We start from the raw sequence: 22,170 nt of genomic DNA, 5'->3' as shown, positions 1-22,170 counted from the left end.
GTGTGTGTCTGTGTGTGTGTGTGAGAGAGAGAGACCCAGAGAGAGAGAAAGAGAGAGAGAGAGAGAGTGTGTGTGTAGTGTGTGTGTGTGTGTGTGTGTGTGTGTGCGTGCGTGTGTGCGCGCGCGTGCAGGTGTGTCACGGTGTGCCAGTGTGCGGTGTGTGTGCGCGCGCCAGCGCGCACGCGTGTGTGTGTGTGTGTGTGTTCGTTGAGTGTGTGTGTGTGTGTGTGTGTCTGTGTGTGTGTGTGTACCGGTGTGTATCATTGTGTGTGTGTGTGTGTGTGTGTGTGTGTGTGTGTGTGTGTGTTGTGTGTGTGTGTGCAAAATGAAATAAAAGATATTAACTGCCTTGAAAAACTGCAAGTAAGATGGAGAGGGACAATGTCAATGACAAATCCTTTACTGACTGACTGCGGCTTCGACGATTATTGATTAGTGCAACTGAGAGTGTGCGCGCTGGCCGGACGCAACAGTTAAAGAGTGGGAGAGAGTGGGTGGAGAGAGAGAGGGGCGGGGGGGGGGGGGGGGGGGAGACTCCTGACTGACAAAGAGTGAACGAGAGAGAGAGACAGAGAGAGAGACGGAGAGAGACAGCCGGACAGACAGACAGCCGGGCCGGAGAGAATAGGTCGAGGGTTGGAGACAGACTAAGGAGATGGAGTGAGAGAAATAGGTGTAATAAAACTTTGAAATCACAAAAAGCAAAAGATATTTCAACATACGCATTGTAGTGAAATATCGAACAACAATAACAAATTCCTAATTAGACAAGAAAGAAGTCTTGGACCATGTGTCATAGCCACTTCAAGGGAGAGCACTCGGATCAGTATAAAATTAGTACCGAACTGACGATTTTTCTCCCCTTACATCACAAACCTTATTCCAGCTCTCAAACACGCGCGAGCGTGCGCGCGTGTATACATGTGTATCCGGATGGATGGGTGGGTGGGTGGGTGGGTGGATGGATGTATGTGTGTGTGTGTGTGTGTGTGTGTGTGTGTGTGTGTGTGTGCATGCATGTTGTGTGCGTTTGTGAGTACAAGATACTATCGGCGGTAAAAAAAAAAAAAAAAAAAAAAAAAAAAAATATAGAGAGAGAGAGAGAGAGAGAGAGAGAGCAGATAGGCAGCTAAACAGATACACATGAGAGTGCATATCTCCAGTTTCACACACACACACACACACAAATATTTTACTTTTTTAATTACTTTCAGTTGTCATGTTCATGTCATATTTCAATCATAAAACTGATCAACTCGGACTCAGACAAAACACATCAACAATGACCAGTCTGTTACTTATCTGTAACACCCGTTTCTTTTTCCTTTTCCGAAGCAGATTTCCTGATACAACAAATTCTTTCTCAACAAAAACTAATCACAAGCTCTTTCCGTTTCCTTAATAAACTACTGATCACAGGCATGCTTTTGTTTAACTTGCTGACCCAAAACTTTCACAATGCAGCTCCCATGACGGAGCAGGATTCATACAAAAAACAAAAAAAATCGTCTGTGACTGGTTTGGTTGAAGGTGACGCACACTTATGTTGCCACTTCATGGGACCATAATGAAGTAAGTACATTTCAAACTTCTCCCATGCATTCCAATAAAGCCTTTAGTGACAGTGCTGTGGGCCGGTCAACTTGTCCACCAAATATATTGTGTACAAAAAGACTCAAAGACCACATCCCACCATCACACAAGAATTTTAAGTATCTAAATAATACCAATACCACTGCAGCCACCACATACAGCCATCACTACCACTACTATCAAAACGGGTCCTACCCAAGGCCTACAACAAAACAAACATAACTGACAGGAAAAACAGAACTGGTTAAAAAAATTTGAACACAATCAATCTCTCCTTCGGCTGCAAGCTTTGAGAGAATGCAAAACTGTAGATCCTTTTTTTTTCTGTTTTTATCCAAAAATGTGGTCTACACAGCCATACCATCCCAGCAGGCAGCTGTAGACTTAACCTACAAAATAACTGCTGTTTCAAAACTAAACACTAGTAATACATCCACTTATATTCTCTTTAACCTTAAGGCTGAGATACTATTTGCAGTCTATGAAATCAGAAATTGTAGGATACAGGGAGGGGGTTGGGGGGGGGGGGGGGGAAGACAGCTACCCCTACATACAGTCATTCAGCGAACAATGTCTGCTGGTAATATGTTCATAATCGCATGCGCAAGTTTGAGCAATACTTCTTATGCTCCCAGTATGACCCATCGCCATTAAGAAACCAAGACAAGAAACATAAATATTTCACATATTCTGGTAGTTCAGAAAAAAGCATGACATATTCATTCAACACATGAACATACATACATATAAATAGTTAATCTCTTTGGCAATCCAAGCAGTAATGAAGAAAGACACAACAATATATATATATATATACCTGATCTGTGGTTATTTTACGTGACCGTGTTTCAGAACAGTAGCCACAGAGCTGAAAAATTATCTGATAAAAAGCAACACTTTGGGCGTTAAAATTTTCAAATATGCACATGACTGGCACCCACACTCAAACATGTTTGTTCATAGCAGGAAATGAAAGCCTTCCAGCTCAGTGTCGTTCCCCACAGGAAAAACAAAAAGAAAAAAACAAAAAAAAAAAACAACAACAACCCAACTTGGAGATCTGTACCACATCAGCACTTGGGCACTGGAAATGTTTGTGTATAATGTGATAAAGACTGCTCCACAACAGAATTATGACATGAGTGCATGGGGTTTTATGTCAACAAATTCTACTGAGGTAGATTAGAAACGGTTCCTTTAAACTTTAAAGTGTACCAATAGAATAATAATCTCTGATGACATACTCTGCAGTATGACATACTTTCTGTCTGCTGTGATCAAAGCACAACTTCACACATGTACGTATAACAAGCACACACAAACACATACCCACACACACCACACAATGTACATGCACATACACACACCAGTGATGCATCAAACTATAACACATGCCTATAATGACAGTTGGGCACTGCGTACCAAACAGTAAAACAATCATTACCAAAAAACTGATGTTCAACTCAAGATATTAAGATGAAATATCCTTACACAAGGAAGTATGATTTCAATTCAATTCAAATTCAATTCAAAATACTTTATTCTCGGCTTTAACTCAAACAGAAAATTGCTGTTGATCATCACACAAGTGAGATGTGGCAAAGTCAAAGATGTGATATGTGCTTGTCAGAAATTAAGAGAGAATGAGTACATGCAAGCATTAATGTGTTTTTCTGTGATATGCATACTTTGGCAGGTTTGTGTGTGTCAGTGCGCGTGACAAGGTGGTGTGTGTGTGTGTGTGTGTGTGTGTGTGTGTGTGTGTGTGTGTGTATGCATGTCATGCATAAGCATTGTGCATGTAAGTGCACATATATAAAGAAATGCACATAAGAGAGAGAGAGAGAGAGAGAGAGAGAGAGAGAGAGTCAAACAGGTCTGAGCTGCTCTGTAACTCTTCCATGCACTGAGACTCACATTATTAAGTCCAATACAACTGAACAATAATCCAATACAAATGATCATGAACATACAATTACAAAAGGAAGTGAGGAAGAAAAAAGCTGAGAGAGTCAAAACGAATGAGTAATGAGAAATATAGAACAATCTACTTCCTAGTCAACTGAAAGATTCAAATCAAAGTGTTACCCCCCCAAAAAAAAGTCAAACAATGAGCATGCAAACTACACAATAAAAAAACAACAACATTGGAGCAGTATCCTTATTCCGCCAGTGATACAAAATATGAAATTACTTTCCAAAACAATGATGAATGATTCAATGATATGGATACTTAAACAAAGGAAAATAAATGTGTAAATACAACTCCACAAAAACACAAGAAAATGAAAATCTTTTAGATTGATACAAGAGTGATTCTCGTTGGGGGACATGGTAGCTGTCTTCACACTTGGGGGGTGAGGGGGGAGGGGGGTTGAGGGGGGGGGGGGCGCGGACGCTCACTCACTTCATGACTGAGCTATCACTGTCGTCGGTAGGGGGCATAGTAGGTGGTGTCCTGAGTACCTTTAATCAGAACAGGCACCACTGAACTCCAGCGGAATGACTCAGCAGCAGTGCAAGAGGTCATCCAGTGAAGCCTCCTTACGTCTTCACATCAATGGTTCACTGTGGAATGCTAACACTGGGACTGAGACAGACGAAGCCAGGTTTGGGTGTGTATGGCAGCCTCGGAATCAGTGGTGTGGGAGTGATGCCACTGGATGATGGGGCAAAAAAAAAAAAAAAAAAAAAAAAAAAGTGAATAATCCTCAGTGTTCCCTACCAGGGACTGTTACATAAACATACAATTATTTTCATACAGTTTGTATACATAAAAAGCCAACAAAACACACACACACACACGCACACAAAATTCTCACACATTGACACAAAACCCATTCCAAAAATGTAAGGACACAGAAATGAATAATTTTCAGCATGCAAATCTCTTTCAGCTAAATCAAAGGCAGTGGCATCGTCATCACCATCAACATCATCATCGTCAAAATCACCATCACTACCAATATCACAACTACCATCAATGTTCTCAAAGAAGCTCAAGCTTGACAGTGAGGATGATGACACTCAGTCACATCAATCATTACAATGAATGCAGGAGTGTTGAAAATCCAATATGATATGGAACAGGAGTTTCTCTGGTCTTCATCGGCGAAGTAACTCTTACATTCAGACTGCTACTTCTGTTTCCATTCTGTAGCATACATATGAAACCACCGTGAAAATGTGCTATGTAACCAATGTGAAAATGTACGGTTACTTTCACATTCCTGAATGCTACTTTTCTTGATCTTCTCCTCTTAGTATCACAGTAAAAGACATACTACACATAAGCATAAACTTACACTTTAAGCTGAATATCTTGTAACAATTCAGGACAGATCAGCTGTAAGCAATGATACAATACACAACATAGCAAAGATTAATAACAAAATGCATGTACCTATTACTGACAAACCTCCGATGGAATTGTGATGAAGGAGAATTGAATATCAGCTAATAAAACACAATCATTCAGTATCAATTTAACAGTACTGGAATCAGTCATTTTCATCACAATGTCTACACAAAAAAAATACCCGCATGCAGAGGAAAAAGTACATCACCATAATTATGGAAAGGCCATGCCAACAGACACATCAATATATAAATGTGTGTACCTGTTTGTGACCTGAATAATATAAAAACTGTGTGTGACCTGAACTGCAGAACAATGATCCAGTTCTTCACTCTGTTCTGTGAGAAGGCAGTGAGATGAACACTTCAAAAATTGTCCATATAAATCTGTAAGAATTCAAATATCTTTCCAGCAATCTTCACCAGTCAAATGTCATGCACAAAGGCACAGCAGTGTATCATAGGAGTAACGAGACTCTATATTTGGCTACCCCTAACCAAACTGCTCAAAACACAGGCGAGGTGGAAAAGAACTGAAACACAAGACTACAGAGACTGCGAGAGAGGCGTGAGGGGGACGAGGGAACGAGGGAGCTGGACAAGTATTAGTAAGCAAAAAGGAACATGGAAAAAAGGTTAACACTGTTGATCAGAGGTCAATGACTTCATAATGCTTATCAGTAGGGGACATACATATATATCATACATAACTGACTGATGGTCATCAGATTATTGCACATTACATGAGCCTGAAATGATCATTAGATCAATACAATGAAAAGCAGGATATATGACAAGCTAACAGATAAGCAAGTAACATGCTTTTTTACCCAGCCCTTTTAATTCAAGAAGCAAGAAAGTGAGCAAAATAAATCAAAACACCATGAAAGTACACACATCTTTTTCCTGATTACCTAGCCATTCACAGCCATTCCACTCAAAACATGTGCAGGAACATGTGCACCACGACCTTCAAATTTCAATTTCCATGCCATAGCGTACACCATATGCATGTACGTTGTCAAAAAAAATACCAAGTGACAGTTCCTTCTGCCAACTGTATGAAAAATTGGGTTAAACTGAAAACTACAAGCCAACAACAACAACAACAACAAAAACACAAAAAAAACAAACTGCAACAGTCTACTCTTACCAACTGTCACACAACATACCGAGAAAAATGTAACAAAAAGCTAAAATATCTTCATACGCCAAGTCTCTTGTCAGCTAAAATGATCATGTCATATTATAATTGTTTCTCCTCTGGTTCCTCACGAAATCAAAAGGAGGAGTTTGTATTATACTCCATGTTTGGTGTTAAATATACTTACCATGTCAGTTTGACATGGTACAGTATATGACACCAAAATCAATAATTCATTATGTTCAACAAATATTCAGATTAAATGTATACATCCACTGGTCCAGGGAGCATCTGGTCCTGTGACATCTGCCCAGACACCTGTTGCAGCAAAGTCCAGACAAAACTGGCACAGCTTCAACAGGAGGACTGCGCAGAAATGCCAAATGTACACCACCACTCACACACTTACGCTACAGTGACCCACAGCAAACAAGGCACTGGCCAGCAAGGTTCTCGGTCTTCTTCGGCATCTCAGCAACTGAGATCTGGACCTTGATGAAAAGTGGGGTCCCTCGAAACACTTCTGTCACAACACTGGGAGAGCCCAAGAAGTTGCATCCACATGTTCCACTTCATTTCAGTCAGTCAGTTTTAAACTAGAGTAACAGGTGAATTTACAATACAAATCTTACAAACATGCCTTCCCTGACCATGTGATTTTTTTAACCAAAGTCTTCAATCAATGATTTTCAGTAAAACTCTGATGCTCTTTGCCCATGAACTATGTTGAGACCAGTTTTAAAAAACTTCTTTTTTTTTTTAAATAAAAAAAAAGAAAAGAAAAAGATTCCCACTGCAATTATAGTCAATCCTTGGCTTCAGCAATGTATTTATCCAGATCCACATGTCTTCAGAAATAAGTGCAAATATACCCACACAGTATTATGCTTTGTGACCTTCACTGCATCACTGAATGACACTCAACACAAGCGACACTGATCCAGCTAGTTCATTTTTCAGTTCTTTGTTTTTCTTTTATAGTTTTAAAAAAATGTTTAAGAACTTGAATCTTTAAGCATTATATCTGACAATATTCATATTGTCTTTATATCCCTGAAATTAAGTAATCATCACAATTTAAAATTTTCAAAAAATGGAAATGAAAAAAAAAAAAGACCAGTTCAATGGCACCAAGCAGACTGTTCCCATATCCCACATTTCTAACAAAAAAGATTTGGTGTGCAAAAATCATCATTCAAAACATTGCTTAATCTGCAAGAAATTTTGGTTTTCCTCCTCACAAGGAGAGTTCTGAAAGCTTCCACAGCACAAAATAATGGGGGTGGGGGTGCAGGGTGATTAAAGAATTTAGCTCTCCCCCCATCTCCCAGGTCCAGTTTCTGTAGCTTTATATTCATATGTACAACATCCCCCTAGTGGTCAGCTTGGTTTTAAGCATCATGATTTGCCTTTCATCCTTCTGAAAAAAAAAAAAAAAAAAAATGTAGGGTTTCCCCCAAGAACTAAGTTTACACAGCTTTTCTTTCTTTCTGTTATTCAAGAAAAACACTTTTGGTCATGATTTCAATATTGCAATTCACGAGTAATTAAGCATTGCAGTCCACTTTTCTATTTGACAGTAAAAAGAAATTCACTAATAGACAACTGTAAATTTCTTTGTTATAAATTTGTTGACACATGTATACATGTACATCATGTGTGTGTCTGTGTGCTCTCACCCGTCTCAAGTCTGCAGACACATAGTTTGATTCACACTCTATCACAAAAGAATTACATTATAAAAAAACAAAACAAAACATTATACACTACCTGCGTTTAAAAGCATTGCAAGTTACACAATTATAAGCACTTCATATGTATGCAGTGTTATGCCTGTATGCTGTGCTTTGATCAACATGCTGTCCTTTCGACAAGCTCAGGCCACTTCACAAGTTCCGTTCACTTACAGAACCATTTACCCCTGCTTTCTGTACAGACAAAATCACCCTCACAAGCAGAGAAACATTATTATGGGTCTGTTTTCATGGCATGCTGTGTACTTAAAAATTACTAAAAGCTAAGAAATAACCTGATTGTTGTTTTTCTTTTCTTTTCTTTTATATATATACATATATATATATCTTTCATTTGACAATGTGTTGTGGCTGGACAGTGGGTGGGTACAAATGTTGGCAGAGGAGACAGGGAAAGGGAGGACAATGCAGGGAGGAGACATGTGAAGGTGTGTAGTGGAATTAGGGCTGGGATTGGGCAGAGGGAACTTTGCTAGACTCAGGGGAAGTTGGTTTTTTCCAAATTGTAAGTGGGTTTAGGACAGAAAATTCTTTTTTTTTTCTTTTTCTTTTCTTTTTAGGACCAATTTTGAAAGCATCAAAGCTCTAGGTGCAATATTATCTCCATGGATTGTCACTTGTACATGATGTCTCCACCACATACACCAGTCAAACAACTAACAAAAACTTGCTTTCTGTCAGGAGAAAAAATAACCCCCCCAAAAAAACTTGAAGGGAAATGCAAAGGTACACACCTCCTAAGTAAATACAGCTTATCACTCCCCATCATCTTGCACACACACCACACACACACACACACATGTAAAAGTATGCATGGGATGTGTTAAGCAGCACTGGCTTGAAACTGTGCGCCCTTTTCCATCAGGTTTCAACACTAATTTTGCCCTGGATACAAAAAATAGCTTGCTGCAGCTTTGGAATGAACATTTAGTTAAGTACTGTCCAATAAGACCAAAACCAAACAAACAAACCAAAAAAAAAAGCCAAATATGGGGCATCAACAAACAATAATTATATATGAGCATGCTTACACTTGTGATTTTTTTCCACACACACACATATCACCCTGAGGATTCTTTTCCTCCTGAGATGAATGGAGATTAGAACATATTCCAGACAAATCCTTGGACACTGTTACTCCAGTATGGTGGGTCCTGGTCCAAAATAATAGAAAACAATTCTGACAATAATGGAACATTTCTGGAAAAAAAAAAGGTCTGCTACAATCATGCAAAATGTGGTATAATTTTATTAGTAAACAAAGATTTCAAAAGGCTAATACTGTCATCAGACACCCAATTTCTGAACTTCCCTCAACTGAAGAAGGCAAACAGGAATTCTGTATTCATCACTTAAAATACACACACACACATTATACATACATACATACACACACACACACACACACATATATATATATATATATCATCAGAAGATAATTCCACATGACAATGAAGCAATTCAACCTGAAATTCAACTTCTTGTCTATAGCCTTGCTGACCCCTAAGGGCTATTTCCGGGCATTAGGTCTGGGATCTGGGGACCTTCCAAATGCCTGCACAAGGAAACAACAACAAACGACGAGTCAGACTCATCATACAGTCTACAACCTCTACCAGCACGCGCGCGCGCACATACACACACACACACACAATCACTATGAGAGAAAAACTTTCCATCTCCAGTGATTGTTCTCTCTCCAGTGTCAAATTTTTGGACTGCTTGAAACATCTCATCACAGTCTGGTTAAGTCTGACACTGACATCAGATACAGTTCAGTCGAAAAAAGTAACCATGTGCAGTTCAAACTGTTCCAAAATAATGTGAATCTGAGTAACTTGATCTGTCTGACACAGCTTACTGATGAGAGTAGTCTCGCTGAAGCTTAAAACGGTACTTTAAAGGGACACCACACATCTTTGGCAACGAAGTGTCTTCATCCTGACCATTGATGGAAAACTTGCTGTGGTCACTGTTGCTGCTGCTGTCATTTTCACTGCTTGTATTCATTGTGGGGCTGCTAGGTGGGTCAGGACTGCCTTCAGAACTGCCGAAGTTGGAAGTCTGGGGGAAGCTCTCCCCCAGCGAGTGGCAAGGGAAGCTGGCACCAGCATGTGAAGCACTTTGTGGAGTGGACCTCTCATCTTTCACTGGACTGTGCCAGTTCCAGCCAACGCCAGCAGCAAAGTTCACAGGCGTGGGATTTACAAAGCTGTTCGACATGCCGTAGGAGGGGGGGGCTTCACTGTACGAGCTGTGAGCAGTGCGAATGAAAAAGCCATCGTCTCTGTAGCTGGGAAGGGTGTGACGTGAATTGTTACAGTGAGCAGGCGGGGGAGGAGGAGGAGGTACTGACGGCACAACAGACTTCCTGTAGAAATGCACATGATGCTCCACTCTTTTCTTTGCCTCTTCTTCCTCTCTGTGGTTGAGTTTCTCCTTAGGAGGTCTCTGTGTTTTGTCCTCATCTGTGTTGAGAACTGGAGACGAACTGCTGGAATGATCGGCTGAACCCCCACTGGACAAGCTAGAGGTGGACGTTCCCAGTCCGGATGATGGGGAAGAAACTGGAGATCTGGACAGGGCAGACGGTAAGTCTTTGGTCAATTTATCCCCAAACATTTTCTTCAAGGCTTCCAATTCATGTCTCAACTCATTATTTTCTTCTTCAAGTTTTATCAGCTTTTGCTCCATGAACTGTTCCATAGTCTTACGTTTCATCCGTGAAAGCCTTGCTGAAACATTATTTTTGCGTCGCTTTGTCCAGTAAATGTCATCTTTTTTAGAATCTGGTACAAACTCCCGTTTAGCACGAGGCTGCGTTACAGTCACTAAGCCATTTTTAGGCACAGAGAAACGAAACGTCCCAGTCACAAACTCTGTAGAGTTGTCTGATGCCTTTGAGGCACTATCCTGAGAACAAGTGTCTGAATCATTGCAGTCAACAGGCTGGAGATGGCTGGGAATGTTACCATCTATTCTTGGAACCTGTTTATCTTTCTTGCTGTCAATAGTCACGTTATAAGGATGGCTCCTCGCCCACTCTTGACTATCACACCTATTTCTTTTATGCTGCGAGGCATGAGGTGGTGAAGCGCTCGTCTTGGGTGTCAGATCAATTACTCGTCCCTGATGCTCCATGTCTCCAGGCTCCACGTTCACTGTCCAAGCACTGGGTCTGCAGTCTGCAGGACTCTGGACGCAATTCAACATCCACTGACACGATTCTGCATGTCCTCCATCACCGTCTGAATTTTTCATAGTAAGACTTGTGGTGGAGATCTGGCTGAAAGCTTGAGACTTCTGTTTTGGACTTGAAGGCTTGTATGACATCATCCTGAAATGCAAGAGCAAATTCATATAACAATGATAATAATCAAACTGAACATTTCTGTATCCTTTCATTACAGTTTAAATTAACTTTAATGTGTTCTTTAAACAGATTTACCAGTTCCATTAATCTCCTTTCCAAACTGGCAGAAACAGTTTTAATTTAACTCATGGCTGGCCATACATAGTTGAGTCATTTCAATGTCTGACTTATATAAATACTTTTATTTACAGGGTTTAATGCGAAGATTTGTACAATCTCCCAAGCAGTGTCTTTATGTCTCTTGTATACTTGTACCTGTAGACCTGTCAGTTCTTTAACTGCCATCATGCAAATAAAGCATGCAGGGGATTAAAATATGCATGTCAAAGATCCTATAATCCTTATCTGCTTTGTTGCCTACCTCAATGGGAAAATAAAATGGTCTGAAAGCACAAATACTACAACCAGTCACAAAACAAGTAACATGGGAGCTTCACTCCATTAATGCTGAAGAAAAAAGAAGAAGAAAAAAACAAACACTTTTAACTTAGTAAATTACAAAACACAACTTGAAAACCATTCCAATCAGGACAAATACGGTGATATCCATTCCTCTTTTCTTTTTCTTTTTAAAGTTAAAATCATAAATTCACACACACACACACACACACACACACACACACACACACACACACACACACACATGTATACACACACAAGAAAACATATCAACAATCTAAACATTTTTGTTTCAAGAGCTTAATTTTTTATTTTTGTTTCCACTTATCTTTATACAAGATTTATATCACATGTTCTTTGTTCTCAACTTGTAAGAAACAAAGTGACACAGAAATATTTCAGTGATATCTGCAAAATGAGGTCTTCATTTCATCTAAGTGTTTCACAAAAATGAATTCTGAACCATAGACTGACAGAGAGAAACACACACACACACACACACACACACACACACACACGTGTGTGTGTGTGCGTGTGCTTGTGTGCACATGCCCGAGGTGAATGTGGATTGATATAGCATTAAAATTAGAGACAGAAAAAAGCTGTTATCTATCAAATTCAGCACAAATTTCCTGGAACAGTTATATTTTATATCAGAATGAATCATTTCATAGTATCAGAGAAAAGAGTCATCATTATATTCATACACATAATAATTTAATGTATATATTTTTGCTCCGGTATATGCATTAAATACACAGATCTATCATTATATTCTTAAAATTAAATCATAACCACCTAGATGAATTCTTACTTATTGTAAAATGGACTTTTGAGATTGCTAACACAGTTACAACAAAATTTTTGTGCTTTTTTGCACACATTTCGAATTGTACATAAATTCTTCAGAGAAATAATTTTTTTGATCATTTTTGCACACATAGAAGATGCACTACTTGAGACATTGTACATCGCTTCGTCATCTTGTTTTTAAATTCACTTTAGACACATACCTTTAATCAGTACAATTAAACAAGCAACAAGACTGGCATTTCTTATAAAGTCATAAAATGACTTACAAAATAGAATGAATTCAACAACTGAACTGAAAAGCGTTTTGGTTTAGGTTTTTTTGTCTGTTTTTTTCAACTTTGAATTAAAATAAATTCGTAAATTGCGATGACGTGCTGTTCTAAGCATTGATTTGAAATCAACATGGAAATCAATATCTAGGAGAATGCGTGTGGATAGCTTGTTCAGAAGACATCAATGCGGCCGCCAGTTTGGCAGTACAAAGGGAGATAAACGCTGCATTTTAGTCAGTCGCGCCTCCCGTTATCAACGACGCACGGACGTTGCAAGTATGCACGAGTGTGATCATCAGTGCGTGCGTGCGTGTGTGTGTGTGTGTGTGTGTGTGTGTGTGTGTGTGTGTGTGTGTGCGCGCGCGCGCGAGCCTGTGTGTCATGTTTGTGCATGTGCGTGTTCGCTCGAGTTGATTATTATTCAGTCGAGATAACCGTAAACGAGGCCACGGTCATCAGTTCGGCGTTGCTGGGCTTTATATTATCTTTTTTTTTCTTCTGAATAATATTTTCAGTTTATTTGAAACCCATGCACGCTGGTGATCCGATAGAAGGGGAAAAAATGTTTGACTTAATTATTTCTCATCGGTCATCTTTCACTGAAATCTTTTTTGACTGACTGTGGCAGCAACACAACGAAAGACTCCGTAGCAATAACACGAGACTCGAGACCACCGAGCTCGACAGTAGACCCTCATGCCGCACAGTTCACCGATGTTTCAGTTTCAGTTTCAGTAGCTCAAGGAGGCGTCACTGCGTTCGGACAAAACCATATACGCTATACCACATCTGCCAAGCAGATGCCTGACCAGCAGCGTAACCCAACGCGCTTAGTCAGGCCTTGAGAAAAAGAAAAAGAAAAAAAAAGGTGAATAATAGATAAGCTTACATAAATAAATAAATAAATAATAATTATAATATAGAAAAAGGAAGTAGTAATAATAATAATAAATAAATAATAAGACAACAATGATGATAAATAAGCAAATAAATGTAAATGGCAGCAGCACAACAAATGAATGAGGCGTACAGCTCGGTTTGGGGGAAAACATTATCATTCTCTCTCGCCGAATAAGGGTGGTGGAGGGGAAAGAAAGTGCAAGCTGTGCTTTTATTCTTCGGTCATCACTCTGACCATGATAAAAGTCACATTGTGCATTCTGGCCACGTCTCCCCACCCGCATAGTTTTCTTCATTGTCGGGATGGTACGTGCGCACTGAAAATCGACCTCTCGATTGCAGTCACCGCTTTTATCAGTCCAAGAACCAATCAGATGCCGCGATCCGTGTTACACAAGTTCATCTTGTTTTCCCGGCTTTTTTTTTTTCTTCTTCTTCTTCTTCTTCTTTCACAAGCGGACATATTGCAGGTTGTTTTCAGTGTCAAGGGCAAGGTCACTGTCTGCTGTCCTTTCGTAACTGCGCACCTTGGAATGTCAAAGGTCACTGTCAGTGTCACACACAGGAGAGAAACGCGTGCTTCGGAGGTGAACTTATAACTGTGAACTGATAGGCCACAACTTGTCGGTTCGTCCCCCCAAAAATACTCATTGCAATCGGTCACATAAATTGCGTTCATGCGTCACACAGCTGATCTCAAGTTAGTTTTTTTCAGTTTAGTCGACCATGACCTGTTCTGTGACGTGATCGAGCCCAGGTAAAATTCAGTGTATATATCTATTATAGCTTTCATCGCTGCTGACACTGACAACACAGTGAACTGACCAGCATCGTCAGTGTACCCCCACAGGCTTTCCCGAATTAAACACGGCACTGCATCAGTAACTCAGTTGACAAAGTTTATTCCGTTTGTGTCAACTTTGCCTTTGGATCAGTCTCAGTGTGTGTGTGTGTGTGTGTGTGTGTGTGTGTGTGTGTGTGTGTGTGTCTCAAGAAGTAGAGTGTGTGTGACTTATTTTTTTCTGTTCTTTTTTTATGACCTTATATTCCAGCCCCCCCCCCCCCCCCCCCCCCCCCCCCCCCCAACAACTCCCTTTGTTTCTGTTTCTGTCAGCGTTTCTTACCGTGTAAATTATTTTTCTCTCCAGCTTTCTCTTTTTCAGTCCGGGCTCCATGTGCCTGAGCGCCGGTGATAATGATAGTAATTCAGCACTTGTCCACTGCCAAACGACAAGTTATGACGGCATGCCTTCACCCGGCTTCTCGAGTATCCGGCGTTTGTCACTGAATCCGAGTAACCGGGTGTCAGTGGGAGCTCCAGAATTTTTCCCCCGCTGTCGCACGCACGTCAGTGTCAACGGTCTTGTCCGGCATCTGACGGGTCGAAGACGAAAGACCGGCGAGAAAGTGCAGCTATCGGATTGCCGGGTGGACTGATGACACGGCTGACACTGATGCAACTGACTCACCTGCTGACGTGAGACAAGAGCCGGCACTGACTGAGTCTGAATCAGTGTCAGGTACGGTCAGGCAAAGGTCTGGGTCAGAGTCAAGTTGATCATGTCACAGCGGCCAGCAAATGAGATAATAAGACACTGCTCTAGTCAGAATACTTCAACGTATAGTAGCCCGGGGCTGTACTGGTAAACGTGTAGACGCATTACTGACAAAGTACACTGAAATGGGATACTGGGTCAGAATTTGAACTGAGTGAGTTTGTGTCACCAAGTAGTTCGGGCTGGTTGCCATGTGTGACTGAACACCAGGTCGATACAATGATTTTGGGGAAGCAATTATGAGCGAGGCGAAGTGAAGAAAGACTACAAGTTAAACAATGAACAAGTACTGAATCGTATACAGATCAAATTTCTGCATACTATGATCGAAAAATATCAGAAGCATCATGTGGCATCAGTTCTGAAATATTGTTCATGTCTGGACACAAAGCGAGAGACGGATATTCGCAGCACACTGTCTCGTTCAAGCAACCACACACGCAGCTCGACCAGATGGGTCGATGGCACCGTTATCAGCCAGTCACGTAGTCCTGTGGGCAACACTGACGTGAACAAGTTCAAGTTCAGGGTTATCTTCAGGTTGTTGTGTAAGGTGCAAGATACGAGAGGTCTGGCTGGATCCCCGATGATACACTGGGTACGTGCTATGTCGGACGTTGTATAACTTGGGAAAGACGTGAGCGAACGCACGCAGGGCCCTAGGTTTCAGAAACGCCACTCCTTCAAAGATATTTCTTCTTCCATGCCTTGGAATTCCTTTCTTTTCGCGGTAATGAAAACCCTACAACAACACGCGTCTAATAACAGCGCTCTAAGGACTTGTCACTGATGTGGCACTGAGAAGATGTGTTTCCTGACATGTACGAGAACTAATCGGCATTTTGTAGTGGAGGTTTCCGCTGTGAAACTAACAAACTCTGCCGTTGTTTTAATTTTCATTACAATTATAATCATTCTTTTTTAGTTCTTTACTTAAATATTACCTTTTCCTACTCGCTTGTTGTGCATATCAGTCTCAGTTGCACCAGGTGACTAATGAAAGACATGACTGGTTGTTGACAATAGGTAGTCGGCATTTGTCTTCCGTAATTTGTTCAGTATATCTCAACTAAACTAAGAAGATCAAAATACACCACACACAAGCGACTCCTGAATGTACAAGTACAGTCATACTTCCATCGCCTTACACGTGCAGTCGGTTTACCAGTGTTTTTGATATCAAATTATACTCAAGTTTCACTCAACTGTTATGACACATGAAATTTTTCATGACAAAATATAGTGACTTTCAAGAGTTAAGTGTCTGTATAATAAAATGACTGGGAAGCACTGACACCAGAGGAAATAAGACGGATGGACAGATTATCAACGGCCACGCAAACAGGGATTATGTCACGGCGGTGTACTGACACACCCTGCTTACATCACTCTCGCTACTGGTCTCCCAGGGAGCTGACAGTAGGTCGAACACACTGACAAAGTCCACTGTAGAAAGGGCAGAGGAAGTTGTCTAGATATTCACTCCTGGTCCTAGTCTCCCTTGCCAGCCAACGCCGGAGGCTGTTTCGTAACATCTTGTGTGTCTTGTCAGTGTGTAGTGTGTGTGTGTGTGTGTGTGTGTGTGTGGTGTGTGTGTGTAGTGTGTGTGTGTGTGTGTGTGTGTATGTGTGTGTGTGTGTGTGTAGTGTGTGCCAGTGTGTGTAGTGTTGTGCCTGTGTTTTCATATCTGCGACTCGAGACTGCATATTTGTCACAGTCCCGTGTTGACGGGGTGTGTGTGTGTGTGTGTGTGTGTGTGTGTGTGTGTGTGTGTGTGTGTGTGTGTGTGTGTGTTTACACTTTTTATTCATTTATCTATTCAGTTTAGCATTATTATTATTCATATTATCATTTTTATGCCATTTATTCATTCATACCTTCCATTTTTTTTCCTACTCTTAATTCATTCAATCATTAATTACTTGTGTATAAATTTATTCACTTTTTTCATCTTATTTCACTTCAGTCATATCTTCATACTTTCCCAGGCTCAACTTGAGGCATGCCTGAGCCGGTGTCATTGGGTCACACTGTACTGCTTACCGGCAGCGCTGACTGACGTGGTCTTCAGTGGCTTTGTCTGAACGCAGTGACGCAAATCCTTCAAATGAACCCTACACTCAATTTGGACAAGAGACGAAAGGGCGCAATTTCGACAGAGGCGACTCGGGCTGACTGACGCCGGTTTTCCTGGTGGACCCTGTGTCTGAGCGGGGACAATCGGACAACTGTCAAAGATACCTAGAGCCATTGTTGTTGGGTCTCGGTTGTTACATAGCCTACATGTATGTATGTTGGCTCAGATATAACACCCGAGTAGACAGCTGTCTATCGATTGATTCTGGACGGGCCCAAAAGGGGTTTTTATACTGACACGACTGCAAAATGGATGGAACAAATACTACAAAGGACACTGACAGACTGACTAACTGAAGTTCGGTGGTTTTGCTTTCTTTTTATTCACTGATGTCACACTGTTGGCTTTTCTTCTTCTTCTTTTTTTTAATTTTTAAATACATACTATATTATAGTATATATATATATATATATTATATATATATATATACTCAAGTTAGTACTAGGTCAACAGTTCTTTCCAGTGACTATATAACAGATTTAAACAAGAGTATTCTGAATGAATGGTGTGCATAGTTTCCACTGACTCTTTTGCCCCTATCATTCTCACACCAGTTTCAGTCTTAAAATTTTGTTTGATCCTGTACCATCCCAGTCCCATATTAATATTGTTTGATCATTGTCTAGTTCAGACTTGCCAGTTACAAGGTATGGCTATATATTACACTTTCGTGACAGGTCCTCTGGCGTCATTACAAAAGCATGTACAAACAGTCACCTGTTGCTCGCCTCCACATGCTAGTACTCACTACCTCAGTACGACTTCACCACTTTCTTTGTCTACACTGATTGCGATTTACCTGGGGTCTCCTTCACAACTTATTCATTGATGGTGCCACCAGTTTCAATATATTCACTTAGCGTCTAAAGATTAACAACGTTCTTACTTCACTTTCCACAACAACTGAGTGAGCTAAGGAGCTTTAAACAAAAACAAAATAACAAGAACAAAATCACACACACACAAACAACACGAAATGATTAATGACACTGACACAGTACACAAACAGACACGCATACAAAAAGTATATCGATTCGCACACAACTTACATTACACACACACACACGCACACACACACACACACACACACACACACGTACACAGTATGAATAAAGTTACTGGCAAAATATATCAATGAAAACTGATAACTGTTGATAAAAGAACCAACAAAATCAGAATTATAACAAAGCTATAAAAACAGCATCATCAGACTGCAATAAATAAATTTGTGCATTTTCCAAGCCACAAACACACATTCATTCGCATTCTCTCACTCAAGGGAATCACACACACAATCACACACACACACACACACACACACAGAGAGAGAGAGAGAGAGAGAGAGAGAGAGAGAGAGACTTACTGAATCATGTTTTCCTCGAGACTGAGGCAACACGAAGGAACTTGGGCCACCGTCAGTTTTTCCCCGGCTCAATTCGGAACGCCGGGGCAGTGTTCACAACAAGGCGTGGACGCCCTTCACAACGCCAGTCACAAAGAGGAGTGCAGAGGAGGAATGTGGAAAAATCCCAATTTTCTTTCCTTTTTTTAAAATTTTTTTTTTAATCTCTCACTTGGGTGACGTGGTTTTCTACTTCAAGTTGAGAAACCACTATTTAAAATGGTGTTAAGAGGACTAGTAAATTTGCTAGTAAAAGCGTTTTTTGTTTTCCTTGCCACTTGGCTTTCAAAATGTCCAACAACGCAGAAGTGTTTGGAATCATAAAACTTGAAGAGAGAAAATGAACCACCAAAAGCACGTAGAGTGCGGCTCTTACTCTAACAGTAACGACCAGTTCTCACACGCCGGCTCCAATGCAACAACTGAACCATCCACCCAAACAGGCGGCTGAATAGTCGAGTCTCGCCAGCTGATCAACTCAAAGTCATGTGACTGTGCTTGTTCTCTGCCTCAAGTTTGTGGGCACAGAAGTTGCCAGCGACTTGTTACTTAACTCCCCCTTCCCTTATTACCTCCCTTCCGTTCTCGTTCTACGCAGCCCATGTGCACGCACACAAACAAATCAGTCTGCTCGGTTGGCTGCCCGCCGCGGGCTCTTTTGCTGCGCGCGCGCGGTCAGCTGAGACCCTGTTTTGCTTCTGTTTTTTAATGCTGCCATCAATCGCAAGCCGCTGCGCTAACTCACACACACACACACACACACACAAACTCGCACGCACACACACACACAGAACAAGAGAGCAGAGGGGAGGGGGAGGGGAGTGGCGGTGGTGGTGTGACTATCTTTAGCGGTCTGGTAATCACACCACACACACGGCGAACCACTGGTTACAAGAGTGTACTGGCCGCTGGAATGACACACGCAGCAGGCCGAAGTGAGTTCAAGTTCACGGAGTCGACTTGACTGCACGTGAAGTTCGAGTCACGTTGCTGGCAGTAATACACACAGTGGGCATGCGCTGATCGATTCGTTGTCATTATCTGAGAAATGAACGCCGGAGGGTTTGTTTTTTTTTTGTTTTTTTTTTCCCCTCCCAGGTCTGCAGCTCGAAACAGGTGTGACAGATGCGGATCTCAATGATGAATTTTGTACCTAGTTGAAAATTTGTACCTGTTTATAAATCAGTGAACACATGATAATGCCACTGTGGGGATATGGGGGGTTGGTGAAAATAACTTCACTAACAACCATTAAGATAAATGGGAAATTCAAACTAAGAAGTTTGAATGCCGCTCTAGTTATTTTAAAGTCTCGGAAGACAGAGAAAATAATGGTTGGCGATACCGAAAATACTGGTCGCGGCGGCAACTCGCTTTTCCCGGATCAAGCAGTCCAGAATTCAAAGCAGGAGATAATTTAAGTGAATAAGAGGCTGGATATAATAGTCATCACCTTTCATGCGGATCTGAAGTGACTTTAATGATTTCAAGATTCGTTATAAGAAGTGTATCGGTGGTGATTAGTATCCGTGACTGGATAAAACTGTAAATACATGCAACTTTTCACCGAGAAGAAAAATGATAATAAGCAGAGAATAAACAATAAATATCCACCAAGGACAAACGCAACGTAGGCCTTTTTTGGTAAACATTTTATCAATATGAAATTCATAGAAAGAAACTGTTGTTTATTATAGTTACACTCAACAAATAATATATATATATATATAATTATATCTATCTAAATATATATATATATATATATATATATAATTACACCAATGATTAAACTGGTATAGCATACCAGTTCATTAAGACTATAAGGGACGCTGACATTGACTTCCACCTTCGATGCAAATCTGTACTGCAGCCAGACGACCTTCATCGATCGACCGCATTCGCGGCTCCTCCCAAGTTTTAAGCTGCTTACACGCACACGCTGACAAAGCATTGTTTGTACAGGTCTTATGTACTAACTACTGCACACACTGTAGCCTGTGAACCCATTTATGTCAGCTTTGTCCACTGCACTTTGGGAAATTCTGTCAAGGATTTGCTGGCCTTCAAATATTTAAAACAACAACAACAACTTACACAGACACACACATAAAAGATAAATACATGAACACTAACATGTTTAACCATAATCATTCTTGGCTGACACATTCATGTGTGATAAATAAACATTGATATCGTTATACTATATTATTGCCTTGGTTTGTGACATTTGGACGATGTCTGGAATGGTTTGCATCGTCTTTCCGTTCATCTAATTTCATGACAGATGATGAAAAGGGGAAGATAATTATATCCGAAGAACGCAGGAAATTCATAACCCGTTGGCAAGGTCAAGGAAATCGATTAACAACAGTGATGGGGATTCGTTTTTTTTCTTGCTTTTTTGGTTGTTGTTTGTTTGTTTGTTTTTTGGTTTGTTTGTTTGTTAAGCAAGGTATTCTTTACAGTCCAGTGCCACGCTTACGTGGCGGTATATAAATGTATGACCGGCTGAAAGCAGTTCTCTCTCTCTCTCTCTCTCTGTGAAAATGTGTGTGTGTGTGTGTGTGTGTGTGTGTGCCGTGTGTGTGTGTGTGTGTGTGACGCCAGAAAAGATGCGATCGATCATCGGAGGTGACCGTCCATTGCCTCAACTCCATTAGCTGGCTTATTCGTATGACTGACTATACGAGGCCCTGGTTGGCCTTGCCCACACGCTTGATCTTGGAGAACACGTGAAAGGCGTTCACCTGTACAGTAACAATGCAGTGATGGTAAAACCCTGCGCTAGCAGCAGCTGTTGCTCTGTCAAATTAATGTCAGGTTCGTCATCTTTGTGCAAACTGCTCATCTGGAAAACACGAGTGATGGCGGGGAGGGTATTTGAGGGAGGGAGTGAAGGGGTGTTTGTTTGTTTGTGTGTGTGTGTGTGTGTGTGTGCCGTGAGAGAAAGAGAGAGAGAGGGGGGGGGGGGGGCGTGGAGGGGGGGGAGCGGGCAGAGACAAGACAAGGCAAAACAAGACAATACAAAATCGTATATTTTTTAGGATAATTCTACTGGCGTGTCTTAATACAAAATATGACATAATAATAAGCATGGTAATAAAATGATACATAGGAAACTGAAGACAAAGAAAAACACGTACGTACGCACACACAAACACACACACACACACAGGCACAAGCATGGTGTAAAATTTTTTTTTTTTTTAAAGGGGGAAAAAGAAACGTCCACACTCACAGAGAAAGAGAGAGAGAGGGGGGGGTGGGGGTGGGGGTGGGGGGGGGGGGGGGGGGGGGGGGGGGGGAGAAAAAGAGGGAGGGAGCATGTTGTGCGGGAGGAATTGGGTGAAGGTTATCATTTAATTTTTGTTTTGCTTTGTTGTTGTTGGCCGCAGACGCATACCTGATTAATTCCAGCTGAGGTAAGCGCGAGAGACAGAAAAAGAGAGACAGAAAGAGGGGGGGGGGTG

General features: G+C 41.1%; 2 protein-coding genes across 5 annotated transcripts in view; both read right to left on the bottom strand.

Annotated features, from left to right (window-relative positions):
* Positions 1–6,245, bottom strand: part of LOC143279722 (uncharacterized) — a 63,084-nt gene extending 56,839 nt beyond the window's left edge. For 2 of the 4 annotated variants that reach the window (XM_076583836.1, XM_076583837.1), the window contains exon 1: positions 2,411–3,959. In XM_076583836.1, coding sequence (XP_076439951.1) covers positions 2,411–2,521 — 111 coding nt within the window. In that variant the 5' untranslated portion in view covers positions 2,522–3,959. Of the gene's footprint in view, positions 1–2,410; positions 3,960–4,000; positions 4,253–4,898 lie in introns of those variants that run through there. The other 2 variants (XM_076583842.1, XM_076583840.1) reach the window with 2 other exon arrangements.
* Positions 6,246–6,307: 62 nt separating this feature from the next.
* On the bottom strand, positions 6,308–19,220 carry LOC143280446 (uncharacterized). The gene is made up of 2 exons (XM_076585090.1): positions 18,662–19,220; positions 6,308–11,185 (listed from the first exon to the last, which is right to left on the bottom strand). The coding sequence occupies exons 1-2, from the start codon at positions 18,667–18,669 to the stop codon at positions 9,706–9,708; spliced, it is 1,488 nt and encodes a 495-aa protein (XP_076441205.1). The 5' UTR covers positions 18,670–19,220; the 3' UTR covers positions 6,308–9,705.
* Between the last annotated feature and the right edge of the window lie 2,950 nt (positions 19,221–22,170).

This window comes from Babylonia areolata, chromosome 3 (genome assembly GCF_041734735.1).
Source record: "Babylonia areolata isolate BAREFJ2019XMU chromosome 3, ASM4173473v1, whole genome shotgun sequence".
Lineage (NCBI taxonomy): Eukaryota > Metazoa > Mollusca > Gastropoda > Neogastropoda > Buccinidae > Babylonia > Babylonia areolata.
This window is presented reverse-complemented; position numbering and strand designations above follow the sequence as displayed.